The sequence below is a fragment of the Aspergillus uvarum genome (assembly GCF_003184745.1).
Source record: "Aspergillus uvarum CBS 121591 unplaced genomic scaffold BO82scaffold_1, whole genome shotgun sequence".
Lineage (NCBI taxonomy): Eukaryota > Fungi > Ascomycota > Eurotiomycetes > Eurotiales > Aspergillaceae > Aspergillus > Aspergillus uvarum.
The window spans coordinates 970,885-998,524 of NW_020291298.1; the positions used below are offsets into that span (position 1 = coordinate 970,885).

Sequence of the window (27,640 nt, forward strand, 5' to 3'; positions counted from 1 at the left end):
AGAGTAAGCAGCCAACGCGCAACAAGCCTTGTGAATTGCTCGGTGTGTTGGATTGTCTTTTCCAGTACTCGTCCGCAGCGGTACATCTCACTTGCCGTTTCTAGATTGATGGTAAGGTTGGTTGGTTCAAGAGAGAGGGGGTGAGGGGGGACTTGGCTCTGTGTCATTGCCGTGGCATGCGTTAGCGGGGGAGCTCGATTGGAGTGAAGCTTGAGTCGGCCATGATCTGGCATGGCTATCGGAAATCCAGGGTCATGCTCGCCCTCTCGCTTCGCAGTTGGGACGGTGGCGCACGGTATGGAGGGTGTGGTCTTGCAGGTTGCTTGTTGGAACTTTTTGCTCGCTAGACCGCCCGAGCTGTTCATGTTCTCGCCATATCATATCGTCTCTCGTAGACTGACTCGTGCGATGCAGAGTCTGAACACGAGGACGCGACTCTACGTCCCTACAAAGAACCCCTGCGATGTCTCTAATGCAGCCACTGAGTTCACACTAATGGACCTCTCTCTGAAGTCAGACACCAGAAACGCCCGTATGGGTATGTCTTAGCGGCATCACCACTCCATCGCTTCAGTCTTTGGATCATCTTCTCTCTCTGCAATTTCTCAACTGACACATCCTGTCACTTAGAACGCAGTCATCCCTTTGCAGTCACTGCACAATGATACGCTATACTTCCCGAATTACCAGTTTCGTGAGGCCATTGCGCACCACACCCGAGACATGCATCGCTAGCTCAGCCATGCAGACTTAGTGCAAGCAAAATCTTACTATCTATCAGACTAGGCTATTTGCGAGTTTGCCATGATTGAATCGATTCTCTCTTCTAACCTCAATCCGGAGAATCACGTCTTACCTGGGTCGTGGACCTCGCGACGCGTGGGAAGCCATGGAATCCAGCGCGGGGGGAAATTGGCGGGGTTGGGATCGACCATTGTGGCACTGTGGGGGTAAGCGCGATCCCCAGCATACTTTTGAATTTGGCAGATCTGAAGCTAATTGTGGAGATGGTGGGAAGACAGTCTCTGATAATGATAGAAGGACGCATGCGGTTTCTTTCAAGAGGCGCGGAACCCGCATGCATCGCATTCCATTCCTCGAAGCATCGGACCTGGGCCGAGATGAGTCCATGACAGACGGTCAGCACCGGTCCATCATCGCTATCAGTGTGGATGAAGATACGATCGACTCAGCTGTTTACCAGCCACAGCTGTTATCGCAGTTGAACACATACCGAGGCGCGTCGTGGGTGACTGGGTGACTGCATTATCCCAACTTGCCCTGGCCAGGAATGTGGCGGGTGCAATCTAGCCCTTATCGACACACATTCCAGGAGAGGGCAGACTGCTGGCAAAACCCTTATCACAATTGTGGCGAGTGGCGAGGAGTTTTGGAAGCTGTTCTGGCATGATTGCCGGCCGCTTGGAATGTGAGATCGCGTCCGCCGACTCGAGGAGTGCTGGCTCGCGACGCGACCCGAGCCTCTCATGCCGAGTCTCAGATCAGTCTATGAAACTTGGGAGTTATTTCAAGGCCCTTGTCGGGTTTCAAGTCGGTCTAGGTGTGGGTTGGGGTCTCTGTGCTCAGTTTTGACAATATCTGGATCTATAGGAGATCCTGGAGGGAGAGGTAGATACCAGCCTCTTCTCGATTTCAAATCCGTCGGCGAGATTCCGAATAACTCGGCCATCGCGCACGAAATCACGACCGGCCACCCGATCGATGGTCAGGAATGTGTCCGAAAGTGCAAATCAAGCCAACCGAGGGGCCTTTCCCCGCGATGCTTCCCCAGCCGTCAACATTCCAGGGGGCGGCAGACTCCTTCGTCCAGGGCTCTTCATGGCGATCCCAGAAACTATATCTACCACGACACCGTCACTCCTTCCTCCATCATCAGCATCATCATCATCATCAGCTTCATCATCATAGAGTCTAATCTCTCCAGTCTTCTCATCTCATTGATCAGCTTCGTCCTTGGCTCGCTCCAATCTACATCATTCAACTCAATCTCCATCTCACTCAAGCATCCACCCCAATCACCCAATCAATCAATCAATCACAATGGCCATCCTCGCAAAGGTTTCTTCAATGGCTTGCTTCCTCATCGCCTGCCTCTTCTTCTCCTCCGTTATCCAGGCCCTCCCCGTCCCTGGCTCCGACACTCCATCCGGAGTCTCCTCCATTGCACTGGCAGCACGCTCACCGGTACGTTCTCCCTTATCGAGAAAAACCACCCCAACCATCACCAACTCCCTGACTAACATACACCTCCACAGCGCGAAATCCCCAACAGCGACGAAGAAAAAGGTCTACTGAATGGCCTGCTCGAAGCCATCGGCCTCCCCAACCTTTCCAAACTCACCCACTGGAAAGACATCGCCGAGCCACAAAGCTCCCATCCCGAAGACACAGATGACACCGATGATTCAGATGTCGACTCCAGCGACGCAAACGCCCCGACCAAGTCCGACTCAGACACCGATGATTCAGACTCCGACTCGGACCCCCACGCGCACGCCCACTCCTTCATCCCGGATCACTACAAGAACTTCAAGGACAACTGGACCCCGGCCATCGACGACGGCAACAGCCTCACCCCGACAGTGGACTCCAATGGGGACGATATTGAGAGCGACGAAGACTTTGACAACGTCAACAACGGCTTGCTCTCCCCGCCGACTTCCACACCCTCCAACAAGAATGATGACCTCCCCAAGCCCACCGAAGACCCCAAGGGGTTCATCAGCTCGCTCACGCAACGGCTCGAGGATGCTTTGAAGGCTGCGTTTGACAGTCGAGATGAGTTGACTCTATAAACGGGTCAGCATCAGATCGCTTTGGTTTCTGACAATTTGGACGGAGTTTAAGAATAGCTTGTTTATTTTCTTGCTTGATTTGACTTTTTTGTCTCCCTCTTCTGGTTCCACCGATGTTTTGGGATATTTTGATATATTAGGGCTGTGGAGTTTTGGGTATCCGGGCAGGCGCTTCAGTTTTTTTTTTTTTTTTGGAACGGTTACGGGAGTCTTAGGTCCTTTTCTTGCTTGGATGGTGTTTTGGGGAAACAAAATAGCGAAGGATCTTGTTCAGCGATTTTTTTCTCACTTCGGGGTGGTTGGATAGAGGGGCGGGTGCATGAAGGTGAAGGGTGAATGTAAATTAGATCAGACAGTTATGTATTCGAGAGCTTTCTATTTCATTTTGTTTAGTTCTCTTTCTCTTCTTCTTCTTTCTTTCTTTTCTATTTCGGGGAGTTCATGCTGGATGCACGCATGAAATAAATGCCATGACCAATGGCTGCGGTTGTGATACCTGGTCTTGGTCTTGTGGTCCGATACTGCTGATCCATGATCCATTTGTATAAAGACGGCTTTGTGATATAGGGCTACGTACTAGATTCAATGGATCCCGGGTACTTGATACACTATGCCAAAAGGATTCCTGAGCTTATGTGTGCCTGATGAAAATCGTAGTCACTCGACCGAAGTCTTCGTTGATACAATCCATTAGTATAGACTGACTATATCCAAAGGATCAATCGACTACGAACGTGCTCATGTATACCCAGAGCTATGGTAACTCTTCAGGCTATCAAAAACAAAGCTAAAAAAACAGAGCGCAAAACAGGAGGCAAAAAAAAAAACAAGAAATCCCCAACCCCATTTCCTGTTGCCTTTACAAACCGCGCCGCAGCACACGACCGGTAAGCAGCAAGTTAGTTATAGAAGTGAAAAAACAACATCAAAAATCAAAAACGTCAGCGACAGGATTTGAACCTGTGCGGGCGAACCCAATAGATTTCTAGTCTATCGCCTTAACCACTCGGCCACACTGACTATTCATGTTGGATGGGGAAAATCTTGCGTCTATGTTCCAGTGTGTATGGAAGGATCCACATTTGAGCGGGGCGGACGGTTGGATTAGGGTTCGGTTCCCGAGGCCTTCTCGATAGCACATAGCTGGGGGTACAGTGCAGTACTTGCCTTCCTGTATGGAATTTGGGATCGTGGTGGTGATTTGTGTATCTAGGTGTGATTAAATTGCAATGGAGGACGGTGGTCTTGTTTCAGATAGTTGTTGAGGAGGGATTGCCGATGTTCTATGTCTATATCTGCACCGTTGACCGGGTCTCGGGCAGATTGATACTTGGCAAAGGAGCTGTAGAGGATTAAGTCGAGTCCACGATTGACTCTGTCGGTCAGGGCGATTGTCCGCTGAGAATAAGCAAGAGGAGCTAGCTGTCTTGTCATACGTATTGCGGGATGTACTGTACAATCTTAGAGAGGTTCTGTCCAGGCGAAGAATAGGGTTGGGCCTGGAGTATATATACTATCTGAAGTGTTTCGAGTATACGAGCTAACGGGTCCGACGTCTTCCTCGCGCACCGCTTGAGACTGCATCACACCCCGTGCCTCGGATGTGACAGATAGCAGCTGTAACCTCGAGGCTCCTGATCTACAGGGTTTACTCACTGACCTTTTCACCTTCACGGTGTTTGTGTATGACTGCTGGTTCAATACCGGGCTGAGCGGTTAACGGTGTAGGCTGTATACAAAACCCCTTCGAACCTTGTGGCCATATCCCTTAGCTCTACGAGACACCGGAGTACGACTCGCTCCATCTCCCCCCGCGCTACCCGGAGCACGTCAGCCAGGGCATCCTCAGCATCTGGCGGGGACAACCGGCGACAAGGTACGGTAGAGTCTGGCCGGGGTGCCGCGGTCGAGTATGGCCGAGATGGAGGGAGCCCCGGGCAATCTTGCGCAGAATGTGGTGGTGAGAGGGGTGGTATTGATTACGATGGTTATAGATGGACGAATATGGAGATTGAAATTATATGTAAGTAGTATTGGCTATGGGTTAAGTTGGTTGGGATTGGATTGATGTCTATGGTACTGTTGTTTGTTGATGCCTGGATAAGCGGGTTGTCAGCTTCGTGTTGACAGAGCTTGGGTGCTCGAATAGCGAGAATCAAGAATAAGTAGGGCGATAGATCAGATCAAGTGTAGAAGAGTCAACATCCAATCTCACAGTGAATTAGGAGACTGTCCGAATTGCAGAATTCTTCATTTTTGCTCATCATATCGGGGGTTGGTGGGTTGTTTTGTTGTGTGGGGTGGTGGTAGGGAGGATCAACAGCCAGACTTACACTTGTTAGCTGGAAAGAGAGGTGAGTGGGACTGAGAACATCATGCACAAGTCCCTTCAGGCTGCGTGATGCAGTCTTGTGCACTGCGCCTGCGCAGTCGACCAAAGAAGAGGGAGGAAGGAAGAGAGAAGGAGGAGAGGAGGAGGAGAGGAGGAGAAGGCCCGGTTTTGATCCTCCGCCGATGGCCGGGTCACGTGCCGCATGGGTATACTCGAGCAACAGTGGATGCGATCGCATAATCTCCGGCCTCCGTCCGCCTCTTGCTGTCCGTCTCCCAAACAACAACCATCGCAACTTATTCACCACCACCTCCTCCTCCACCACCTGCATTCACTCCCATCCCTGTGACCAAAACCACACTCGAAGCCATCACCTGACCACCCCTCCACACCCCACTCTGTCACAATGACAGAATCACCGGGCTCCCCCCTCTCCTCCATCGCCTCCGACGAGGACATGTCGGACCGCGACGACCTCAAGCAGCCCTTCTCCCCGTCCGGTTCCGTCACCAACTCCAACATGCCTCCCTCGAAACGCCGTCGCACGGGCGGCGTCACCTCCTGGGACCGCGCGACCCCGGTCTCGACCACCTTCCCGGACGACCTCCCGCCGCCCTCGCCCTCGACCTCCATCTCCTCCGACACCTCCGGCGAGATCCCCAACTCGCCCGGCACGTACGCGCTGATCGGCGGCAGCATCGACGACGACTACAGCGGCCAGGCCAACGACCAGGTAACCGTGTGTCGCTGGGACGGCTGCGACGCCGGCGACCTGGGCAATATGGACGGGCTGGTCAAGCACATCCACGACGAGCACGTCGGCAGCCGCCAGAAGAAGTACTCGTGCGAGTGGGCCGACTGCAGTCGGAAGGGCCAGACGCACGCCAGCGGCTATGCGTTGCGCGCCCACATGCGGAGCCACACCCGCGAGAAGCCGTTCTACTGCGCCCTGCCTGGTTCGTCCTTGGCCCCGGAGACCCCTTCCTTCCCTTGGTGCATGGCATTGGTACTAACTGATGGATGCAACAGAATGTGACCGCAGCTTCACCCGCTCTGACGCCCTAGCCAAGCACATGCGCACCGTCCACGAGACCGAGGCCCTCCGCCCGTCGGACCCCGTCCCCAAACACCACACCACGCTCGCCGCGGCGGCCGCGGTCGCCGCCGCCGCCTCCTCCTCGGCCGCGCCCACCCCGACGGGCACGCCGGCGGGCAAGGTGCAGCGCATCAAGCTGAAGCTCTCGCAGCCCAAGGCCGAGGACCCGTTCGGCGACTACGGCGAGAGCGCGACCGAGGAGACGGAGGAGGATCTGTCCGTGCCGCCCGTGGGCTCGGAGAAGGGGTTCGACGTGCACGAGCTGCTGCTCGAGGGGCCCCAGTTGTACCGGCTGCTGCTGCGGCAGATCCACTGGGCGCGCAAGGAAGGCGAGCAGCTGCGGGCGGCCGGCGAGAAGATCCTGGGCAAGCGCAAGGAGGCCTGGCTAGAGAAGGAGGCGGTCTTTGATGATCTGGTCGAGGCCGAGCTGGGGCTGTTCCGCACGATCGCCGGCCAGGAGGGCGCGTTGCTGGCCGGGATGGAGCTGGATCCGCCCGCGGCCGAGGGGGAGCTGGAGCCGGAGCCGGAGCCGGAGCCGCTGAAGTCGACGGAGTTGGAGGTCAAGGATGATTCGGAGGCTGTTCCGTCATGACGTGCATTCCCCAGACAATAAGTTCTCGCCTTGTTTTTGGGGTAGGTGTTGTTGTGAACTGACGTATCGGGCGGACCCAGAGTCGCGGGTTTCTGGTTTTCTTTCTGTCTCTCAATGTTTGCGGGCTTGTCAAAAATATCCCTGGGTTCTCTTTCTTGGGTTCGACATTTTATTCCTTGTGTACTGTATGGTATGGTATGGGATAGGGGGAGTTCTGGGCGCTATAATTTGATCATCACGGCCAGTTGGCCATGGCAACCTACAATCACTTACTTCTTAACACGAGTCGACTAGTTTCGCCCTGTAATTCTTGGTCACCGTAGAGGCTGAAGCATCCAGCTGATAAGCAGACAAACGCAGCGCGAGGATTAACCGGGCTGTATTATATCCAGCATGCCCGAGTCAAGCAGAGCACACTGCAGGCAAGGCCAGACTCCGCGCACGACACCAATCAACACGAACGTGCACTCCGTTATACAATGCAGAGCATCATCAATTCGATTCCAGTATCTCATATCCTCAATGATGATCAAATGACAAAGAACAAAAAGTCCAAGCAAAGACGAACCCCCTGCATGTGCATGTTCATGTCCAAAGACAGCACAATTCAACCACACCCAGATCATCCCGCCACCAAGACCCTAGTCATGTCCCAACCCGCCAGAATATCCGATCGTATCAAGAACCACGCCAGAAACGCGACGGAGTTGTAAGTTACCGCTGACGATCGATCGAGGGGGATGTACATGTACATGGCCCTATGCCCAGGGAGGTACATCCGTTAGCACCCTCACTCCCATCTAACTGTTGAGTTCCAAGGCATGAACTCCACGCCGAAGAGAACGGCCGACTTACCATGACCACGTGCAAAGGAGTGAAGTGAGTGACCGAGTCCCGTCCAAGCTCAAGTGTATTGTCCGAAGGACTGCACCAGGTGTTCGTGACGGACGATGAATCAATACCTAGTAAGTAACCCCCCCACCCATCCCCGGCGGCAGATCATTGGGCCCGGAGGCGCAGTAGCACCGGTGGCCGCGCTTGGAGCAGTTGCAGTTCGTCCGGATGTGGCCGCAGTAGCAGTGCCGGTATTTGTCGCAGACGCCCCAGCAGGGCTTGTGTCATTGTTTTGTGTTAGTGGTGGCATGGGTGGGATTTGGGATCGAGGGGGCCACGACTTACCTCGCCACGCGCGACGAGCGGGGAGTTTTCGGTGGGGACTGGGGTGGTTGTGGTGTCGGTGTCGGTGTCGGTGTCGTCGTCTTGGGGATCGGGTTTGTTGATGTCGGATGGAATGGTGGTGTCCTCATCGGTGTCTTCGTTGGGGGTTGTGGATGTGATGACGATATCATCCTCCTTAGCCTCGGCCTCATCCGCAGTGAGTGTGGTGATGGATCCTGTGGCGTTGCCAGCGACAGTGTCCAAATCACGGGGCGGCAGGAAAAGGAAGACGCATTTGCAGCTCTCGCCGGGGATCTGGCAGCGACAGGTCTTGCCGCGGCAGTTGCATTTGTGCTTGCGGCTGCAGGTGCCGTAGCAGGTCTGTCCGATCTTTGTATCAGTGAACTGTGTGTGTGTGGTGGTGGTGGTGGTCTGTTTTCGAGAAAGAAAGGAGGGGGAACGTACCCGCTGGAGAATGGAGAACTCATCATTCACGGCATGCGAGAACCCAGGTCGCTCGGATACTTCTGCATCTTCGTTTTCAGGGGTAGGGGCAGGGGCAGGGGTGTTGTCAACAGTATCAGCAGTCTCTGGCGCGGTGTCAGCTGTCTCTGCAACAGCCGCGTCGACACGGTCCGAAGTATCCTCATCGCGACGCCAGTTCTTGCAGTAGCAGGGGGCACCGAGTCGGTGGCAGGGGCAGACGATGTTATAGGCTCCGTGCTTGCAGTGGCATTTGCCTTCCTTGGAGCACATCACGCCGTGGCAGGTCTGGAATCCATTAGCATTAGCATTGCCTTTCGTGTATGGCCAGGGGGGAGACTGACTGTAGGCTTGCGCTCTATGAGCTCGCTGATAGGAGAAACACCAGGAGCCGCATCGTCGAGATCCTCGCTTGCAGCGTCAGCGTCTTCAGTAGAGGGCGTGGCACTCTTCACTTCATCAGCCGTAGTGCTGTTGATGTTGACAGAGGGAACATCCCGGACCGCGCGCCACGGACCCTTGCACTGGCACTTCTCCCCGAGTCGCGCGCACCCACACCGGGCGACGACGTCGCGTCCCTTGCACAGGCACTGGTACTTGTCCTTGCAGTTGCCGATGCACTTTTTGCACGTGCCGCGGCATTGCTGTTTCTGGGGTGTGTTAGCTGGTGACTTCGGTTCGGGATATCAGAAGGGGGGGCTTACGCCTTTGTTCAAGAGCGTATTGATAGGGGAAGTATCTTCGTCGGATGAGTCAATGTCTATGGAGGGGGTATCGTCAGAGGGGACAGTATCAGTGGCCGCATCAGAGACATTAGCACCATCGGCCCCGACATCAGAAATTGCATCACCCTCATCAACGGTGTCCTTTGCATCAGCGTCGATCATGTCCCTGGAAGCCAGCACGTTACGCCGGCAGCTGCACTTCTTGCCTGGGTTTTCGCAGTAGCAATACACCCGGACACCGCTCTTGTTCCTGCAGAGACACATGTTCGAAGGGGAGCATACGCTGCCAATGCAGCCCTTCTGATTGATATTAGCTCGATGCATGTGTGTCCTCAGGCTCATGGGACCTACAGCCTTGGAGTGCAGAAGTGTATCGACAGATGAGGCGCCAGTTGTCATCTCATCGAGGCCGTTGTCACTGACGGTGTCACCACCAAAGTCAGAAACCGCAGTGACGACGCCGTTTCCAGAGGTCTGGGACGCGTGATCATCGTCACCAGGAGTAACAACATCAGAAACAAGACCGTATGAGGTAGCCAGGGTAGTCTGTATCACCAAACCAAAGACCAGTAAGAGAATGAACTTGAAGGAGAGCATCTTGAAGGAAAGACTGAGTGTTATCAGATGGAAAGGATTGAAAGAGGATCGATGATGGATGGGGATGATGAAGGAGAGACGAGAGGAGAAGGAGGAGGATGAAAGAAAGAGAGGGTGAGGAAGAAAGAAGGAGAGGAGGGGGATCGGTGGTGATAGAGGTCATATTTATAGCCCAGTCCGTGAGGATGTAGGAAACAAGTGAATGTCACGGAAGAGATTACTGGCTGGATTGGGCACGTTAAGCGAATTTCAGTGAATGAAGTTGGATTTTGATATGAGGCCACGCGTTGTTGGTGCTTTCTTCCACGGTGTGTCAGAGAAAGTCTTTCAGCTGATATGAATCATCGGTTGAACCTGCTGTGCGAGATATCAGAAGCACCGGAGATGATGGGTGGCCTATCCAAGTCGACCCAACTGCGCTGTGGTGTTTCTCTTTCCAGAACATCGTCAAGAGTATCTGACGAGAACTACTTATGTGAGTGATCACCCAGGCTGACTTGGCTGGAGGGCAGAAACACTTCTGATGCGTTGTTTTATAGATATATCTTATCAAGATGATTTGTGTTTGCGCAATCATAGTGAGCCACAGTCTCCTGAGTTGCAACCGACCTCGCGACATGACTTCAATGGTCTGCAATCACAGAACCAAGTACCACGCCACATGACACCCCAGCTTCGGCATCCAAGCAATTCCAGATCTCCAACGCCGCAACCAACATCGCCAGCATGATACAACACAGCACCGTGTTCTCTCTCATGCGCAATCGTGTTGATGATAAACGGCCATACCACGGTAGTTCTAATCGCAAGCACCACAGCAAACCTTATAGTCGCTCAATATTTTCTACGGTAGGAGGTCCGTCGACAGCACCACTTACCCCGTGCCAATCGTACCTAGAAAGAACTTCGCAAAGGAGACCGTCGCGCAGAGACTTGATCACCTATATCTCACGCTTGAAGTATGGCTCCAAGAATCATGGCCGCCACAACATGTTATATAGCCAACGGCATGTTACCTAGCCGAAGAAGAGAAACCCCAAAGTCAATCGACTCTCGGCAGATCTAGGTAGAATGTAGGTAGGCCGTCGACAATACCACGCAAGGTTCTATGAGTCTCTACAAGCAGACTTATAATCTAGGTCTGATTTTTCCTCGTTACTCTGCAGTCTGATCTGTATCAAGAGAACGACCGAACTGGCTGAGGTGATAGTCGGGAAAAGATTGCTTCAATCTGGAAGACGGAGTTGTCTCAATCGCTGGCGCGTACAGTATTTGATAAGAACGGGAGTAGGTTAGATTGCTCCAGCTCTCAGAATTGGGAATACTTTCTCGAGGGCCTTTTCTTTCCAGTTTGGTTCTGTATTATGAAGATCGTAACGCCTACAAAACATATAAAGGATGTGGAACAGCTCGCGCAAGTCATAGACCATCCCCGCTACTAGCTATGACCAGACCATTACAACGGAGGTGTTCAAATCATAGTACACTTGGAGGGTAACCCGCATGGACCCTCTTTCTTTGCCGGCTGAGCTGGCTGCGCATTCGCATCACTACCACCCTGCTGCACCGTCCTCTCCGGCCCCGTCGCCTTCGCCGTATTGCGCTGCTGCCCTCCCGCCGTCGCGGGGGCCTCAGCCTTGGTGGCACTATCTTGTAGTCACGCGAAATTGACCCGGGAGAGGTGCTCATAGAACGACTTGCCCTGGATCTCGGCAATCTGGAGCTCCAGCGCCGTCGGCTGGCGGGAGCCATCGGCGCCCTAACATCCGCCAAAAAGAGTCAGCAACCACCATCACATAAAAAACCCAGAAAAGAAGGAAAAGAAAAAAGACAAACCGCAAAAGTCCCCGCCCCCCACGCGGACCCCCCATGAATCTCCTCCAGATTCGCCAGCAGCGGGAACGCCGTCTTGTAGCCGAGCGGCACGTACAGAAACCCGTGGTGGGCGAGGGTGCTCATCGCGGCGATGGCGGTCGACTCCTGGCCGCCGCCCAGCGTGCCCGTCGAGACGAAGAGCCCCGCGTACTTCCCAAAAAACCCGCCGGTGGCCCAGATGCTGCCCGTGCGGTCCCAGAAGGCCTTGAACTGCGCGGGGAAGTTGCCGTACCGCGTCGGGATGCCGAAGAGCGCGGCGTCGTAGTCCAACAGTTGTTCGGGTTTTTCGAGCACCGGGACGGAGGATTTGGGCGGCGCGTGCATTTTGGTCAGGACTTCGGGGGGGAGGGTTTCTTGGATTCTATTCACGGTGGCCGGGCGTTAGTTTGATGGGGATGGGTGGGTGGCGGGGGCATAGATCGTGGTATACGGGCGAGGCATGGGCTTGCTTACTGGAAGAGGTCGGCGGTGCCGCCCGCGGATTGGATGCCTTTGAGCTCGGCTTGGGCTAGTTTTTCGATGTGTCCGTACATCGAGTACTAGAGTCCATCGTGCAGTGGTTAGTTGGGCGCGGTTGATTGGGGAGAAGCCATTGGTGAGAATGGCAAGGGGGCCGTACGTAGACAATGGCAATTCGGGGCGCCATGGTGAAGAGCTAGTTGTCGAAAATGAGAAACAAAATGATAGACGTGAAGTTCGGTAGAGGACTAAATGGAGGTGGAAATCAATTCAAAGATATGTGCAGATGGTTCAACCTCAGGGGCTTCCAACTATGTCGGTGGATATATAGTAGTGAGATCATTCATGTCACGCATCACATGGCGGGGCTGTGGTGTTCTGCACTCCACCCTCCTGCCCCGCGGCGCTCCAAGACCTCTTCTGTCATTCAATGCTTGGTTTGACTTACTGGTACGGTGGTTCTAGACAATTGGTGTGTGGAAGCGGCCTCGTTGCGGCCTCGCGAAGGTTCGGCAGTCGAGAAGAACCACAGAAAGACGCCCTCTCCTCGAGGACGTCACAGTCTTCTGTCTCTGGGTTAGGGACGGGGCCAGATTCAGGCTGAATTAAGCTATATCTATGACGCTGCAAAAGATCTACATGACGTGGTTATCTGCCGAAACGGCGAACCATGGGTCGTCCAGGTTGCAATTGAGGGCTGGTTCCGTGGATTGCGGGATCACCACTTGGGGATGCTTGGGAGCGGGAATGGAACCGCCATCGCATAGTCCAACCGTTAATACCTTCGATCAAGGGATGGTAAAGGGATAAAAGGGCGAGGGAAAGAAAAAAAGAAGCGCTGTAGAATGTAATATCAGAGTGATACATTTATAGTGCCGTTGCGTTGATCGCCGTAGTTATCCCTGCTGCTGCAATTGCCCCGAGGGGAGTCGGCTCGACCCTACCTACTTTGTTACTTGAACATTTGTGTTTCAAAATTATAGGCTGAGTCATCTTGATCAGTGTAGCATAAGAGGTCCCAAGGACCATTGGCATCTCCTTGCTTGGATAGTGTCCGATGGTGATTGGCATTAAGTACAGATCCCGACACCATGCCACCACGCTTCGAGAGCATGAGCGTACCTGAACTTTTCCCCCGCACGGCACGTCTAGTATACTACGATCAAGGATAAATAAGTTCATGAGACTGGTGAAAAGCATAGATAAAGATATGCGTGCTGTTGAGCGTTACAATACAAGAGTTTAGAAAGCCTTTATTGATCTGATAGGGAGCGCTCATTCCACTTGCATGCCGATATGAATGCACCTACCTCTCTTGAGGGTGGTAACCTAGACAGCTTATATGTCGGTGGTAGATTTAATCGCTATATATGCGAGAGGGAAAGAAATTATGCGTCTTAGATTACCCTAAACCGGTACTATCTAGCTTTTTCTCCTGACTTACGGAGGCTACTAGTCAACCTCCTTGCCTTGGAAGCCCGAAGATAAATTACCTTCCATAGTAATATATATATATGTAATTAGGGTAGCATGCGCACTAAGTTAACGAACAACCACCTTCCCAGGGTTCCTGCGGTAAGTTTCATTAGCGATCAACCGTAACCGAAAGGAAAGAACTTGGAAGCTTTGGCCCTTACATGATCCAGTGGGGGTCAATGGTGCCTTTTAGAAGTTTCTGTTGTCATGGTCAGTTAGTCAGTCAGTCAGTCCGCAAGCAATTCCGAAGCAACCGAAACCCCCCCAGACGATGCAGCGCCAAATTTGACCTCAACAGGAGAACATACCATGAAGCTGATAGTCTCGTCCCTCAATTCGAGCTGCAGGGCTTTCTTTTTCCCAAAGCCAATGCCATGCTCGCCCGTGCAGGTGCCCTCCATGTCAATCGCCCGCTGAACCATCCTTTCCACGGCCGCCTGGGCCTTCTCGACCTCGTCGGGCTTGGACGCGTCGTACGTGATGTTTTCATGGAAGTTGCCATCGCCCACGTGGCCCTTCACGCAGGCGTTCAGCCCCAGGGCTGCGGCGTCCTTTTTGCTCGCCACGATGATATCGGCGAGCTTGCTGAGCGGCACGGCGACGTCGGTGTTCACTGCTCCGGTACTGGCTTAACGGGTTGCTCTTTTTTTTCCTTGTTTTCTAGAGAGTATTGGAAAGCTTACACATCTTTCCCCCGTCCTTGCGGAGCGCCAAAAGCGAATACAACGACTCCTTCCGGGCGGACCACAGGAGGGCCTGTTCTCGGTCGTCGCGCGCGAACTCAAAGCCCTCGGCGCGGCGGGCCTCCGTGATCTGGCGGACTCGCCCGATGGTCTCCGCGAGGGTGGCGTTCGATCCGCCGAACTTGAAGAAGAGCGTGGGCTTCTCCGGCCAGACGCGGGGCCGGGTCATCCCGCCCTCGTTCACGATGCGCATCTGCGTCTCGTCCATCAGCTCCAGGGCCGCCACGGGGACGCCGGTCCGGATCACCGCCGTGGCGGCCGGGACGGCATTGTGGATGGTCGGGAACGGCACGACGGCGACAGAATAGCGCTTCGGGAGCACGGCGAGCTTCGGGGTGGCCTCGGTGACGATGCCCAGGGTGCCTTCGGAGCCGACGAAGAGCCCGTTTACTTGCTAACGGTTGGGCTAGGCTTGGCGGAATCAAGCATTCAGGAATGGGTCGCGAGGGGAGCAAATATGGGATTGAGGATTACCTCGAGACCAAGACCCTGGTCACGGGGAACATTCATGTCGTGCACCGAGCGGTGCTATGAATCGAGGAAGGGGAAGAGTTGACGATCATCTGTATGGCCTTTATGGGGAACCTTGACGCTGGTACTAGGAGGGTGTTATGGGTGTGCTTGCCCCTTGACGCAGAGGTTGAGATCAATTTGGTCGCATCACTATAGCATACTCTGGTGGCTGTGGCGGAAAGGGATGTAGGGGTAGAGGGGTCCCCTCTGAGAAACCGGCAACCTATGAGGATGATTGAATCTCAAAGCCTTTTAGTAGGTAGGTATGAATAAATGCCATTGCCAGTGAAAAGCTAGGAATGTACAACGTTTCTGAACGCATAGGACCTAGTCGATAGATCACATCGACGTAATACACGATACTTTCTCAATGTAGCACATCTTCAGCACATCCTCTGCGGTATCTGTGTTTTCTGCACCTTCTCCATGGGGCTTGACATGTAGGGACCGACGAAGGGTTTAGTCCTGGCAGCTGGCAAGAGACTAGACTCGACTTGGTTGCCACGCAAACGGGGCCCGGTGATAGGGAACGGATAGATATTCAGAGACAGACAACGACGCAGGCAATCGCGAGAAGGTTTCGGTTAATCTTTAGTCAGGACTTGCGGAGGCTCCGGCTGCCCTCTGCAATAACATCCAGCTGGGTTATCTGCTCCAATCCCGGTTGTGGGGTGGCTAGCTCTTGGCCAGGTGGGCCTTATCATGGACTGTGAACCAGGCCCCGCGGGGCAAGCTCATCTATAAGAGACGTCGGACACTTCCCACTACTTCCGTTGATGGACTGTAGAGTCATCAATTCGGAATATCCGAGCATTGACTATTTCGTCCTGACCAGAGCTCATCTATCTTTCAAAAGATATCTCGACCATGGCCGAGAAGAAAATCAGGACTCCAGATGAGATTGAATCATTTGATCCTGCGGCCGCCAACGAAGCGCTGCAGGAAGGCAGTGTGCTCAAACACGTGAGCAGTACCCATGATGCCGTTTTTGGTGAAGTGACTGAGGGTGGACCCCATTATCGTAGCGTGAGTTCCGTCAAGAAAAGACCTCCTGAAGCCTATTCATTGAACTAAACGTGGTTAGGTGGGATGGCTTGGAACCGTTGCCTTGATGCTGAAAACCCAGATTGGCCTAGGGGTTCTCTCCATCCCCGCAGTATTCGACACACTCGGCATTGTCCCGGGAGCCATAATCCTCTGTGTGGTCGCTGGAATCGCTACCTGGACCAGCTATGTAGTGGGTGTTTTTAAGCTCAACCATCGCGAGGTCTACGGGATGGACGACGCATGCGGCTGGTTGTTTGGGCCGGTTGGCCGCGAAGTCTTTGCTGTTGCATTCTGCCTATGTAAGGTCATTCATCGTCTGGCGGACCAGCTGGTTGAGGGCTGACTTTGACCAAGATTGGATTTTCGTTGCTGGATCTGGAATCCTCGGCGTCAACATAGGTTTGAACGCGGTTTCCTCCCATGGAGCCTGCACCGCGATCTTTGTCGTGGTCGCTACTATTGCTGGTTTCTTATTAGCCAGCATTCGCACTCTGGACAAGATTAGTTGGTTAGCATGGCTAGGATTGGCCTGCATTCTCGTCGCAGGTGAGTCGAAATCGAAGTTTACCCCTGGGACTCGCACCATATACTGACCGTTGCTTGAGTTCTTCTTGTGACCATCAGCGTCGGCATTCAGGACCGGCCTTCTTTGGCGCCCCAGGTTGGCCCTCGGACCTCGGACTTCAGAGTGACCAACTCGCCCTCATTTACTGATGGGGTATCGGCCGTCTCCTCCCTGATTTTCGCCTGCTCTGCCACGCCGGCCTATTTTCAACTCGCCGCCGAGATGCGTGACCCCCGCTTTTTCACTCGCGCACTGGTTGTCAGTCAGACCTGCTCCACCGTTCTCTATCTGGTGGTTGGGATAGCGGGGTACTAAATATCCTATGGGATCGCGTTGCCAGGTCTCCTGGCTTCCACCACCATCGTGCTACATGTGAGTCGGATCCGCGCCGTTGCTCAGACTCGTGCCACTAACAGAAACCGTAGCTACCAAGCAAGTACATCTTCGTTCGTCTCCTTCGTGGTTCGAGGCACCTAACCTCGAACTCCGTGGTTCACTGGTGTATTTGGCTCGCGTGTACCCTGGGAGCGTCCATCATTGCGTACCTGATTGCCAGCGGCATTCCATTCTTTAAAGATCTCGTCTCGCTCATCGGTGCACTGCTGGGGATCTTCCTCGCGTACCAGCCGACGGGATGTATGTGGTTCTACGACAATTGGCACACGCGCAGCCGCAGCTGGAGATGGATGCTCTTGGCCACCTGGAGTGTGTTGATCGTCGTGGTCGGCTGTTTCATGACCGTGGCCGGCACCTACGGGTCGATCGTCAGCATCGTTGACCCCCTGAGAGCGGACGGCGGCACGAAACCTTGGACTTGCGCGGATAATTCCAACTCCTGATTCTTCTCTGATAAGGATGAATCAACCAATCAGGCTGCTCGCGTATCAAAGTGGTGGAGGGATATGTAGGATCGTCCCTTTGCTATCCGGGCCACACGGATAGAGCTGCATTTGTCCATACATGGACTCGGTCGAGTCTTTTTCGCGTTTGTTTGGCTCCTTGCTCTTCCAATCAGCCCAGTTACTTAGTCCTTCGCACTCCGAGTCGTCCGTGAAGTGGTTTGCTCATGAGCAGCGGTAATAGGTGTCACGGCCGCTTCTTTGCAGCTAGAGTAGAGTGCGCCAGGGTGTGTCGGGACGGCCAAGCAGTAACCCGATAAATCACTCAATCATCGCTCTGACAGCTGAGACCCTGGAGCATGGGTCGAGCACGCTGGAATGCACTTAGGTAGTCTCAATTGATTAGATTTCGATGGTTCTCATGAGCTTTATGGTAGCGCGTCTGGACTACCATTCAGAACACAAACTACCTATCTGCGGGCAGTGTCGTCACCTATATGGAAACTTTCCTGCATGTCTATTTATATGGAGGTCTCTGCTTCTCCTAACTATGTAGCTGCAAGTAATACTAGATCAAGAGAAGAAAATAACGCTTAACAGGGGATCACAATAAAGCTCCTGTGTATGGTATCATGAAGGGGGGTTTTTTCATATTTTTTTTTCGTCGACCCGGGAAACTGCGCTGTTCGAGAAGCCTCTTTGCCTCAGTTTCTTTGAAAACAAAAAAGGGCGGGGATTGACTAAGCCGGTTTCCAGGCCTTGACTCCCTACGCCACTATATATATATCACGTTTTCCGGACCGGCCAGGCCGAAGCTTGATGCTTCAGACATTATCGCTCATTATGCACGTCCGATTAGTTAAGAGATTCTTAGAATGTTCCACATTTCACCTGGTCTGCATTTATTCTGTATCGCTGTGGCAATCTGTTGTTAAAAGAATAGGTATCTCGTGACCCAGAAACATTTGACGTTTTCTAAAGTTTACCTTTTCTTCCAGAAGCAAAGAAGAGAACAAACAACCTGATTACACCAATCCCCATTAGCGGCTGAGTTGTAATTTGTCGAGGTAAAGTCCAGTACAGTTCTTGCTACTTTGTGATTGGGGAAAAGGAACATGCAAGTGGGATGAACAGCTCCCTATTATATTAGTTCGGCCTTTCTAGACTCATGTATCGCCACAGCAGAGCTCAATTTGCACCAGTCTCAGTAATTCTGAAAACCCTAATCCTCCTATATGCTATGTGTGTGTGGTGCCAGGCCGGAAGGGATGGTCGGTGACTGAAGTGCCCGAGAAATCGGCATGCCGAGCGGATTTACACCGGTGTCCCGTCTGGGCCCGGAGACCCTGCGTGATTAATCTTTGACTAAGGATTTCGTAAATCCGTCTCTCGGGATGAGCAATCACGGCCGGAGACGGCAGATTGGCTAGGTGTCATGTCCAGGATCCACTCTTGTACGGGGCGTCCCGCGCGGTTGAGATTGTTAAGGCTTGATTCAGCAAATGGTCAGTCTTATTCAGCGTGCAGGATGACATTTGGGAGGTGGTGCCTGCAGATGAGTTTGATAAGGTGCTTCGTGCATGTTAGGCACGAGGTTGGTCTTGGGGTTCGTGTATAAAGAGACAGACAGATCTTGACATCTGATCATGGTGTGCGTCTATCATCACCTCCATCGACCGCCAGGATGCTTCTTCCCTCTCTTGCTCTTGCGGCCTTCTCGCTAGGTGCCGCGGCCAAAGGTCACGCTGGCTCGCCCGCTCACTATGATTTTGTCATTGTCGGTGGTGGCACCAGTGGCTTGGTGGTGGCCAACCGCCTTTCGGAGATGAGCAATGTCACGGTGGCGGTCATCGAAGCCGGCGAGTCCGCCTTGAACAACTTCAATGTGTCGAATGTTATGGGCTACAGCACCGCATTCGGAACCCAGGTCGACTGGGCCTACCAGACGGAGAACCAAACCTACGCAGGAGGCCTGCAGCAGACCATCCGTGCTGGAAAGGCTCTTGGGGGAACCAGCACAATCAATGGTGGGTTTTATCTCCTTCAGCTCTGACACAAGTCAAGAAGAACAGGAACAAGGTTGTGTACTGACCAACTCCCTCGCCTAGGAATGTCCTATACTCGGGCCCAGGACGTGCAGATCGATCTCTGGGAAAAGTTCGGAAACAAGGGTTGGAACTGGGAGACCCTGTTGCAATACTACAAGAAGTCGGAGGGCTTCCAGGTGCCCACCAAAGACCAGATTGCCCATGGAGCCAGTTACAACGCCAGCTATCATGGCCTGCACGGCCCGCTGAAGGTCGGCTGGCCCACCTCCATGACCAACAGCAGCGTCTTCCCCGTCCTGGAACAGACCTTTGCGAAGCTGGGCGTTGAGTACAACTCAGACTCGGAAGGAGGCCAGATGGTCGGATTCACTGTCCACCCTGACACCCTGGACCGGGAGATGAACGTCCGCGAAGACGCAGCCCGCGCCTACTACTGGCCCTACGAAGCCCGCTCGAACCTGAAGATCATCTCCAACACGCGCGCGAACAAGGTTATCTGGGCCAACCACACCCAAGGCGAGGAGGCCGTTGCCGTGGGCGTCGAGATCACCAATGAATACGGCACGCAAACGATCTACGCCAACAAGGAGGTCATCCTGTCAGCCGGTGCGCTGCGCTCGCCCGCCATTCTCGAGCTGTCGGGCGTGGGCAACCCGGCCCTTCTCAGCAAGCACAACATCCCCGTCAAGGTCAACCTGACTACCGTCGGCGAGAACCTGCAGGATCAGACCAACAACGCCCTCACCTGGGACGGTGTCGACACGCTGACCGGCCTGGCCACCTTCTCCCTTCTGCCCTCGGTGAACCAGCTCTACGGCGAGGACAACGCCACGGCCCTGGCCACTTACGTCAAGTCCCAGCTCGCCAGCTACGCCCAGACCGTTGCCAACGCCTCGCACGGGGCCGTCCAGGCCGCCAACCTCCTGGCGGCGTTCGAGCACCAGTACGACCTGATCTTCGAGGACCAGGTGCCCTACACGGAGGTCGTCTTCTCCCCCAGCGGGCAGTCGTTCGCCATCGAGTACTGGCCCCTGCTCCCGTTCTCCCGCGGCAGCGTTCACATCCAGTCCGCGAACGCCTCCGACCTCCCGGCCATCAATCCCAACTACTTCATGTTTGCCCAGGACGCCGAGGCGCAGATCACGGTGGCGCAGTACATCCGCAAGGCGCTGGGGACGGCTCCGCTGAGCGGGCTGGTGGGCGAGGAGGTCTCCCCAGGCCTCGAGGTGCTTCCGGCCAATGCATCCAGTGCTACGTGGACCAAGTGGATTGAGTCAACCTGTAAGCTTTCCTTCCTCTTTCCTCCCCTGCCTCTTTGGAATAGCGATCAGCATAACCTGCAGCATCACCGCTAACTTTACTATGAAATCAGACCGAACCAACTACCACCCCGTCGGCACGAACAGCATGCTGCCCCGCGAGAAGGGTGGCGTCGTCAGCCCCGAGCTCAAGGTCTACGGCACCCGCAACCTCCGCGTGGTCGATGCCTCTGTCCTCCCCTTCCAGCTCTGCGGGCACTTGACTAGCACCCTGTATGCTGTTGCTGAGAGGGCTTCCGATCTCATCAAGGCAAGCTACTAGACTGAGAAGGTGCGCAGTGCGTGGCCGAGATCGCCAAATCATTTTGAAGCACTCGAAACTGCAAGATGTGTGAAGCAAGAAATTGCAGTCCCCGTTTGTGTTGATACAGGTCGAAGCATCGGACAAATGTACAAATAGATAGAGAGGAGGGTTGGTTGCCTTTGACCTGCCGGAAAAAAAAGCATTGCAGATAGATAGATAGTCCTTCTTTTTCTTTCGAGCTTCAATTCTTTTAAGATTTCAATATTTAAATCATTCTCGTCCCAATTCATGTGCTATCTCGAGTTTTGTGGTAGGGTGGATAGAAATTCTGGGTGCGTGGCCTGTGAACAGTGTTTGGGATCCCTACACCGATGCTTCCTCTACACTTCGCCTTGACGACAACACAGATTCCCGCTAAAAAGAAGAAGATGGATAGGGGAATCATCTAAAAAATGCGACTCTCATCTCTACTCGCTAGAAGGGATTTTCTCATCAGACTTTGGGTGGTTCCGAGTAGTACTCACCCCCGAGACAGAATCTGACTAACGGTGGCCAGGACTGATGAGAAAGAAACCCGCCCGGACCGAGCTTGATAATCCAAGTCGAGAGTCAAAAAGCTTGAACGAGGATTTAATACCGCCGCTGTGATGTATTGATGTCATGACCGCCCACCGACGAATACAATTGACTGGTGCGCCGGCGAGAGTGAGTTTCGGCAACGTCATGCGGATATACGCCCGGCTTTACGGATATGGTATCAAAACTCAACAAGACTTTATAACACGGATGTCTGCTGCGAACTTGCAGACCAGAGTTAATGTCTAAATGACCTAGACTGAAAATCGCCATGATCGAAACAATCCGCGATACTGGCTTTGGCAAGCTGGTGCGTCTGTTCAGCGCCGGCCGCCTCCTGCGCTTCCCCGAGGAAGCAGATTCGTCCCTCTGGACCACCTACGTCAAAGCCCCGGAGGAGACCAAACCCGAGCAGTCGGAAATATCGGGCTCGGACCATGATAGCTACGAAGAAGATCTCGAAGCCTATGGGTTGTATACGGTGATGTCGCAGGCGTCTCGGGTGGGCAGAAGGACGTCCACCGCCACCTCCGCCCCTGCATTCCCCTCATCGGCCCAGGGCGGCAACCCTACCATCATCACTTGGGGACCGGATGACCCCGAGGTAGGTAGCCTTCACACACCAAGCTTGCCCCTTTGTATGTAATCACCTCCTGACCGATAAACAGAACCCCCAAAACTGGAGCATCCCCAAAAAGTTCTTCGTGAGCTCCCAGATCTGGCTCCTCACCTTCGCCATCTACATCGGCTCCGCCATCTACTCGCCAGGGATCCCCTCAGCGGCGCAGCACTTCGGCATCAGCAGCGTGGCCGCGACGCTGGGGCTCACGCTCTTCGTGCTGGGGTATGGGGTGGGCCCGATGCTGCTGTCCCCACTGTCCGAGCTCCCGGCCGTGGGCCGCAGCCCCACCTACGTGCTGACGCTGGTGGTCTTCGTCTTCTTCAACTTCGGGGTGATCTACGCCCGCAACCTGGGCATGTTCCTCGCCTTCCGATTCCTGACGGGATTTTTTGGGTCGCCCGCGCTCGCCACGGGCGGCGCCTCCATGGGCGATATCTGGAGCCCGCGGGCCCGCGACTACATGATCGCCGTGTGGGGGTGTTTCGCCATCGCGGCCCCGGTCTTAGGGCCCTTAGTCGGCGGGTTTGCGGCCACCGCGAAGGGGTGGACCTGGACAATCTGGCCGCTGCTGTGGGTGTCCGGGTTTACTTTGGTGGTGCTGTTCGTGGGCCTGCCAGAGACGTATGCGCCGAATATCCTGTATCGGCGGGCAGCCCGTGTGCGCAAAATTACCGGGGATGCGAATTGTGTGTCGGAGTCGGAGCTGGAGTTGCGGAGTGTGAGTAAGAAGGTGTGTTTCTCCCCTTTGAGGTCAATAAGAGTCGCATCAGGTTGCTATGCTATCACCCCCCAAAAACAACATCTCTAAACCCCAGCCGAAACAGGACCTCCTCTTCGAAGCCCTAATCCGCCCCTTCCAACTCAGCTTCCTCGAGCCCATCGTCTTCCTCCTCAACCTCTACATTTCTCTGATCTACGGAATCCTCTACATCTGGTTCGAGGCCTTCCCCATCATTTTTGAAGACCTGCACGGCTTCAACGCCGGCCAAAACGGCCTCGCCTTCCTAGGCATCCTGGTAGGCACAATCTGCCTCGCGATCCCGGGCTACTTCTACTGGAAATCCCACTACCAGATCCGCTACCTCGACCGCAACGGCAACCTCCCGCCCGAAGCCCAGCTGCCCTCCGCCTGCGTCGGCGCCGTCTGTCTGGCCATCTCGCTGTTCTGGTTCGGCTGGACCGGCAATTTCGCGAGTGTGCACTGGATCGTGCCCATTTTGGCGTCGGGGCTGTTCTCAGTCGGCGGGTGTCTGATCTTCAACAGCATCTTCACGTACGAGGCGCACGCGTACCCCAAGTATGCGGCGTCGGTGCTGGCGGGCAATGACTTTATGCGGTCGAGTTTCGGGGCGGCGTTTCCGCTGTTCGCGACGGCCATGTTTCGGAATTTGGGGGTGGGGTGGGCGTGTACGCTGCTGGGGTGTTTGGCCGTGTTGTTTGTGCCGTATCCGTTTGTGCTGATGAGGTTTGGAAGAAGATTGAGGTTGGCGAGTCGGTTTGCAAGGCATGATATTTGAGGTTTTTTAAAAGGGGGGGCAGTTGGATTGAGTTTGGGGTGGTGGGTTTGTATAGACGTTTTTCGGTCGTTGGAGTTGTTGGGTTAAGTTAATGGTAGCAAGCAATGGGTCACGTTACTGGCTGCAGGCAGGGGTGTAGAGATACAGATCTCTCAGAGGGATAAAATTCGTACCTCTCCCTCCCTTATTTATATACGGATGACTGAATGTGGAGGAATATTCATGACGATGATTGCGAGTTGCTATCGGCCCCCTAATGCCCACTTTCGCTATCCAGTTTGATGAGGTGGCATGCTCGCCGCTCCTGCTGAATGCTTGGAGTGTATAGGTGATTTCGGTACCGTCGGGCGAGACGGACAGGTCCCGAGGGATTTGGAGGACGGCTAACGCCTCCAAAGTTACTTTAGACTTGTTCTGTAAATTGGTCACCGCTGAAACCTCGAGTGAGTGCATGTAATGAGTGAGTCACGGTGGTGGGGGAGGTCCTAGGCATAAATAAGACGCAGGTGGTCCGAGCGATGGAATTTCGCTGCTTGGGTCCTTGGAAATTGAATATCGCTAACTACAATAGTTCTATCGACCGCAGCACTAGTGCTTATTTCCCATAGACTAATGGTTAAGCATCAAGGATTATGAGCTCGCCATACGCTAGGCTTGTTGCTACCTGATAGCGCGGCCCTAACTGCCTGCCAGTTCTATGTTACCATGGTAAGGTATGAGAAGCCTGCGAAGCTGCTTACATGAGGTAATCAACAGCTTGAGAAGCATAAGACACGGAAATACGTCCAGAATTCAATATGGCCCTATATGATTTGCATCTACTGTATACCAGTGGCTTCGGGGAGTGATAGCATGTGCTCGGCTCGATTTCAAGCTCATTGTGTGCAGGTAGATCTAGATTAGTATTCCAAGCAAGGTATCTAAGACTCAATGTAAGATTTTGTGTCTCCTTTTGATTGCAAATGTTAGGAACGATGCCTTTGAAGAGATCAAGCACATACCTAGGGCAAGAAGCAATCACATCCCACCGCCCGGCAGAATTCTGCAAGTGGAATAGTCTTGATGCCCCTTGGCTCAGGCCGCACTTGCTCCCTTATCATATCGCCTTACGTGATCGCTTATCACTACTACTCCCTCTGTATACAAACGAACCGTCACTGCTACGTTACCTCCGCCTCTTCTCCACTGTACGCGTCTCCGTTGAGAGAAGAAGAGTGGAAGAAGCTCCCACCTCAATGCCTGAGCTCCACTGAATGCCACGCGATGGACTCCAATAGCTCGAACTCTCGCGTCTCGGTGGCCTGTGAGACCTGCCGCAGACGGAAGCGCAAGGTAAAGCACCTAATCGGCCTCCGTACCAACAAAATCCCCTCTCGGTGAATGAGTCACAAGTGACCAGTCGCATCAGGCTGACTGGCAAGCTCTTACTAGTGTGATGGGATGCGCCCCGCTTGCTCCCTGTGTATAGCCAAGCGCGCAGCTTGCCAGTACAATGCCGAGAAGCGCAATAGGTCCGCACTCCCCTTCAACAGTCTCCGGCCCCTAATTTAACAAGTCTTTGAACCATGACAGGCGCAGGTTTGATGCAGACTACGTGAGGGGCCTAGAAGATCAGATCGCAATGCTCAATGATGCGCTGCACCGATCCCAACCCGTCGAGGCCGTCTCGTTCACTGAGGCTGTTCCACTCGAACGAAACGAGGCCTGTGCGAATGTCGACGACGATGCTGCAAGTCATGCTGCTGTTACTTCTGCGATGCCGGACAGCATGGCCACTGCGATTGAAGACGTCAGCGCCCTAATCTGGCGTATGAGTATCGAAAGCAATGGAGAGGAAGCTTTTATTGGGCCGTCAGGTAATTTCTGTTTCCCTGTCGCCCACCGGGAGGATATGGGCACGGGTGGACAGAAGGATACGCCTCCTACGAGCCTTACTAGCTCAGGTCCTAAAGAAGAATCCTTCGGCTCTGGCCGGACGGACATACAAGATACTAAAAGTTACCTACTCGATTTGTTCACCCAATACGTCAACCCCATTCAGCAATTCGTCGACACTGAAACCCTGGAGGAGCTGCACGGCAGTCACCTAAATGCAGACCTCACACTAATCAAGACCGCTGCCTTAGCAGCTGGCGCACTTCATGCGGATGACGCCAAGAGCAGGGCGGTTGGCGAGGAGGCTGCAGCCGTGGTTGATGCCATGGTCATGCAGTACTGTCGAGAATCGCCGAGTGTGTCTACCGTACAGGCTTTATCTATCATGTGCTGGCGGGAGCTAGGAATGGAGGAACATAACATGGCATGGATGTACAACTGTGAGCGCTCTTTAGTTGATACCTCGCGGGGCTGTCGCGTACCAGGCTTACAAACTACGACCTGAAAAGCAATGTGTGCGAGCATGGCGCTACACTTAGGCCTACCAGTGAGCATGACGCAAGAGATTGTGGTATCCAATTCCGAGCCCGTCAGTGTACTCCAAGAGCCGGATACTCATCACATCCGGCTGAGAGCGCTCTGGTCGTCAGTGTTCATGGATCGGTATGTGAGAGGCAAGCCTGCGATAGAAAGTTTTCCAAACTGATGCCACCGAAACAGAATCGCGACATCTCTTTTGGGACGCAATTGCATGCTCCCATGGAGGCGGATCAAGACCCAGTCCTTCATTAGCACCGTTGGTTCCGCTCCTTCTCTAGACGAGCTAGCCTTTGACCATCAATGTCGCCTGTGGTTTATTCATGATCAATATATGGATAGAATGTACGTTTTCGGTCTAGTGCCAGGATGAGCTTAGAATCTTCACTAACGTTCCGCTGAACCTCTAGCTACTCGTTCGAATTCACAAGCCTGAGCAGCGCCGAGAAGTCGCGTATCCTACTTGATGCGCGGGAGAAGCTGTACGCTTTTCAACGGCAGATAGACGCTCGAATGCGGCTGGGCCGGAGCCAGGTAGTCCTGCCCTCCATGATCTACCTCCACATCTCGTACCACATGTCGCACATCCTCATCCACCGACCGTATCTTAAAGAAGCCACCCAGCGAAGCAGCATGTACCAGCTATGCGTTCGCGCCATGTCCACAGCCGCGGCGTCGATCGTGCGACTCCTCCGCGAGTACCGGAAGGTCGCGCCGCTCGACCACATGCCCCCATTCGTGGTTCACAGTGTGCTCACAGCCGCCGTAACGCACCTCTGCAATGCGACCTCGACGCATCAAGGCCTCCGAAGCGCGTCGATTGCGCAGTTTCGGGTATGTTTCCAGGCCCTGTGGGCCATGCAGCGGCGGTGGATCAAAGCGAGGCGCGCGATTCGTCTCTTGCGGGAGTTAGCGCGCCGATGGCAGGTCATGGCGGCCTTGCCCTTGAAGCACGGCTTTCCTGCCGTGTCTGACTCGAGAGGGGAGGGTTCAGAAGAGGAGCAGCTTGAGTCAGAATGGCTGCCCATGGAGGAGATTCATGAGGAGGGGGACACTGCTCTATTTGAAAGTGAAGAAACAAGGACCGGCAGCATTTTTCCGGACATCCTCCATGAGGCCGGCCTCGACTTTTTGGACATGACAGACTACTAGCAGAATTCTTTCGGTGAAGCAGCATAGCATTCTTTCTCGATTGGACCTCAGTGTTCAACTCTTTGCAATAAAATATATCCGCCTTGATGCGTTTCTATCATATAACCTTTATCTCCGACGATGATGATTATTTAAGTCAGGCATACCTTCACTTCTCAGCCTGCTCCAAGACATTGAGGGGTCCAAGCCTGGAATTGAAGAGCATATCCGCCTACTGAATGGTTTACATCTATTCTCTCGCAGGTACTTAGTCGTATTTATGGGGCCAAGAAGTCCATTTAACACATCAGCTGCAAGACCGAAGTAGTCTGACAATTCGCCGAGATGCGGGCGGGGTAAAAGCGGCGGAAGAATAAATTCCGCCTCGATAACTTCCCCAAGATAACGTGAATCTGATAACTATCCGACTGCGACGGTGCAACTGTCACAATCAT

General features: G+C 53.9%; 9 protein-coding genes and 1 non-coding gene across 10 annotated transcripts; 6 read left to right on the plus strand and 4 right to left on the minus strand.

The window, feature by feature from the left end:
* Positions 1-2,061: 2,061 nt before the first annotated feature.
* On the plus strand, positions 2,062-3,023 carry BO82DRAFT_428046 (uncharacterized protein; the record flags this gene model as incomplete). The annotated part of the gene is made up of 2 exons (XM_025640410.1): positions 2,062-2,205; positions 2,277-3,023. The coding sequence occupies 2 exons, from the start codon at positions 2,062-2,064 to the stop codon at positions 2,814-2,816; spliced, it is 684 nt and encodes a 227-aa protein (XP_025497498.1). The 3' UTR covers positions 2,817-3,023.
* A 732-nt stretch (positions 3,024-3,755) lies between these two features.
* On the minus strand, positions 3,756-3,836 carry BO82DRAFT_t5. The gene has a single exon. It is a non-coding gene; the product is annotated as a tRNA-Ser (tRNA).
* A 1,576-nt stretch (positions 3,837-5,412) lies between these two features.
* BO82DRAFT_349811 (C2H2-type zinc finger protein) lies at positions 5,413-7,105 on the plus strand. Its single transcript, XM_025633969.1, has 2 exons — positions 5,413-6,104; positions 6,178-7,105. The coding sequence occupies exons 1-2, from the start codon at positions 5,555-5,557 to the stop codon at positions 6,834-6,836; spliced, it is 1,209 nt and encodes a 402-aa protein (XP_025497499.1). The 5' UTR covers positions 5,413-5,554; the 3' UTR covers positions 6,837-7,105.
* A 693-nt stretch (positions 7,106-7,798) lies between these two features.
* Positions 7,799-9,799, minus strand: BO82DRAFT_360384 (uncharacterized protein; the record flags this gene model as incomplete). The annotated part of the gene is made up of 5 exons (XM_025636762.1): positions 7,799-7,948; positions 8,016-8,375; positions 8,460-8,765; positions 8,822-9,121; positions 9,182-9,799. 5 exons carry the CDS (start codon positions 9,797-9,799, stop codon positions 7,799-7,801), a joined length of 1,734 nt encoding a protein of 577 aa, XP_025497500.1.
* Positions 9,800-11,153: 1,354 nt separating this feature from the next.
* On the minus strand, positions 11,154-12,648 carry BO82DRAFT_388298 (flavoprotein WrbA). Its single transcript, XM_025638373.1, has 4 exons — positions 12,294-12,648; positions 12,128-12,213; positions 11,636-12,035; positions 11,154-11,558 (listed from the first exon to the last, which is right to left on the minus strand). Exons 1-4 carry the CDS (start codon positions 12,318-12,320, stop codon positions 11,457-11,459), a joined length of 615 nt encoding a protein of 204 aa, XP_025497501.1. The 5' UTR covers positions 12,321-12,648; the 3' UTR covers positions 11,154-11,456.
* Positions 12,649-13,675: 1,027 nt separating this feature from the next.
* On the minus strand, positions 13,676-14,862 carry BO82DRAFT_397212 (FAD-binding oxidoreductase; the record flags this gene model as incomplete). Its single annotated transcript, XM_025638906.1, has 5 exons — positions 13,676-13,703; positions 13,771-13,808; positions 13,918-14,222; positions 14,293-14,746; positions 14,827-14,862. The coding sequence occupies 5 exons, from the start codon at positions 14,860-14,862 to the stop codon at positions 13,676-13,678; spliced, it is 861 nt and encodes a 286-aa protein (XP_025497502.1).
* An 870-nt stretch (positions 14,863-15,732) lies between these two features.
* On the plus strand, positions 15,733-17,316 carry BO82DRAFT_370517 (putative amino acid transporter (Mtr); the record flags this gene model as incomplete). The annotated part of the gene is made up of 5 exons (XM_025637218.1): positions 15,733-15,891; positions 15,950-16,161; positions 16,250-16,458; positions 16,518-16,771; positions 16,903-17,316. 5 exons carry the CDS (start codon positions 15,733-15,735, stop codon positions 17,314-17,316), a joined length of 1,248 nt encoding a protein of 415 aa, XP_025497503.1.
* Positions 17,317-19,000: 1,684 nt separating this feature from the next.
* On the plus strand, positions 19,001-20,945 carry BO82DRAFT_379839 (GMC family oxidoreductase; the record flags this gene model as incomplete). Its single annotated transcript, XM_025637711.1, has 3 exons — positions 19,001-19,343; positions 19,425-20,645; positions 20,737-20,945. 3 exons carry the CDS (start codon positions 19,001-19,003, stop codon positions 20,943-20,945), a joined length of 1,773 nt encoding a protein of 590 aa, XP_025497504.1.
* Positions 20,946-21,774: 829 nt separating this feature from the next.
* Positions 21,775-23,642, plus strand: BO82DRAFT_379840 (MFS transporter; the record flags this gene model as incomplete). Its single annotated transcript, XM_025637712.1, has 3 exons — positions 21,775-22,107; positions 22,172-22,855; positions 22,950-23,642. 3 exons carry the CDS (start codon positions 21,775-21,777, stop codon positions 23,640-23,642), a joined length of 1,710 nt encoding a protein of 569 aa, XP_025497505.1.
* A 1,263-nt stretch (positions 23,643-24,905) lies between these two features.
* On the plus strand, positions 24,906-27,206 carry BO82DRAFT_397216 (Zn(II)2Cys6 transcription factor; the record flags this gene model as incomplete). The annotated part of the gene is made up of 6 exons (XM_025638907.1): positions 24,906-24,974; positions 25,074-25,153; positions 25,215-25,957; positions 26,027-26,162; positions 26,238-26,399; positions 26,465-27,206. 6 exons carry the CDS (start codon positions 24,906-24,908, stop codon positions 27,204-27,206), a joined length of 1,932 nt encoding a protein of 643 aa, XP_025497506.1.
* Between the last annotated feature and the right edge of the window lie 434 nt (positions 27,207-27,640).

What these genes read in the sequence shown, in the direction of transcription:
- BO82DRAFT_388298 (XM_025638373.1), bottom strand. Translation starts at nt 12,320, where the DNA reads ATGGCGCCCCGAATTGCCATTGTCTAC. An exon ending in CCCGAATTGCCATTGTCTAC is followed by an intron (nt 12,214 to 12,293) that starts GTACGGCCCCCT and finishes GATGGACTCTAG; the next exon opens with TACTCGATGTACGGACACAT. An exon ending in GGGGGGCGGGGACTTTTGCG is followed by an intron (nt 11,559 to 11,635) that starts GTTTGTCTTTTT and finishes GGCGGATGTTAG; the next exon opens with GGCGCCGATGGCTCCCGCCA.
- BO82DRAFT_349811 (XM_025633969.1), top strand. Translation starts at nt 5,555, where the DNA reads ATGACAGAATCACCGGGCTCCCCCCTCTCCTCCATCGCCTCCGACGAG. An exon ending in GTTCTACTGCGCCCTGCCTG is followed by an intron (nt 6,105 to 6,177) that starts GTTCGTCCTTGG and finishes TGGATGCAACAG; the next exon opens with AATGTGACCGCAGCTTCACC.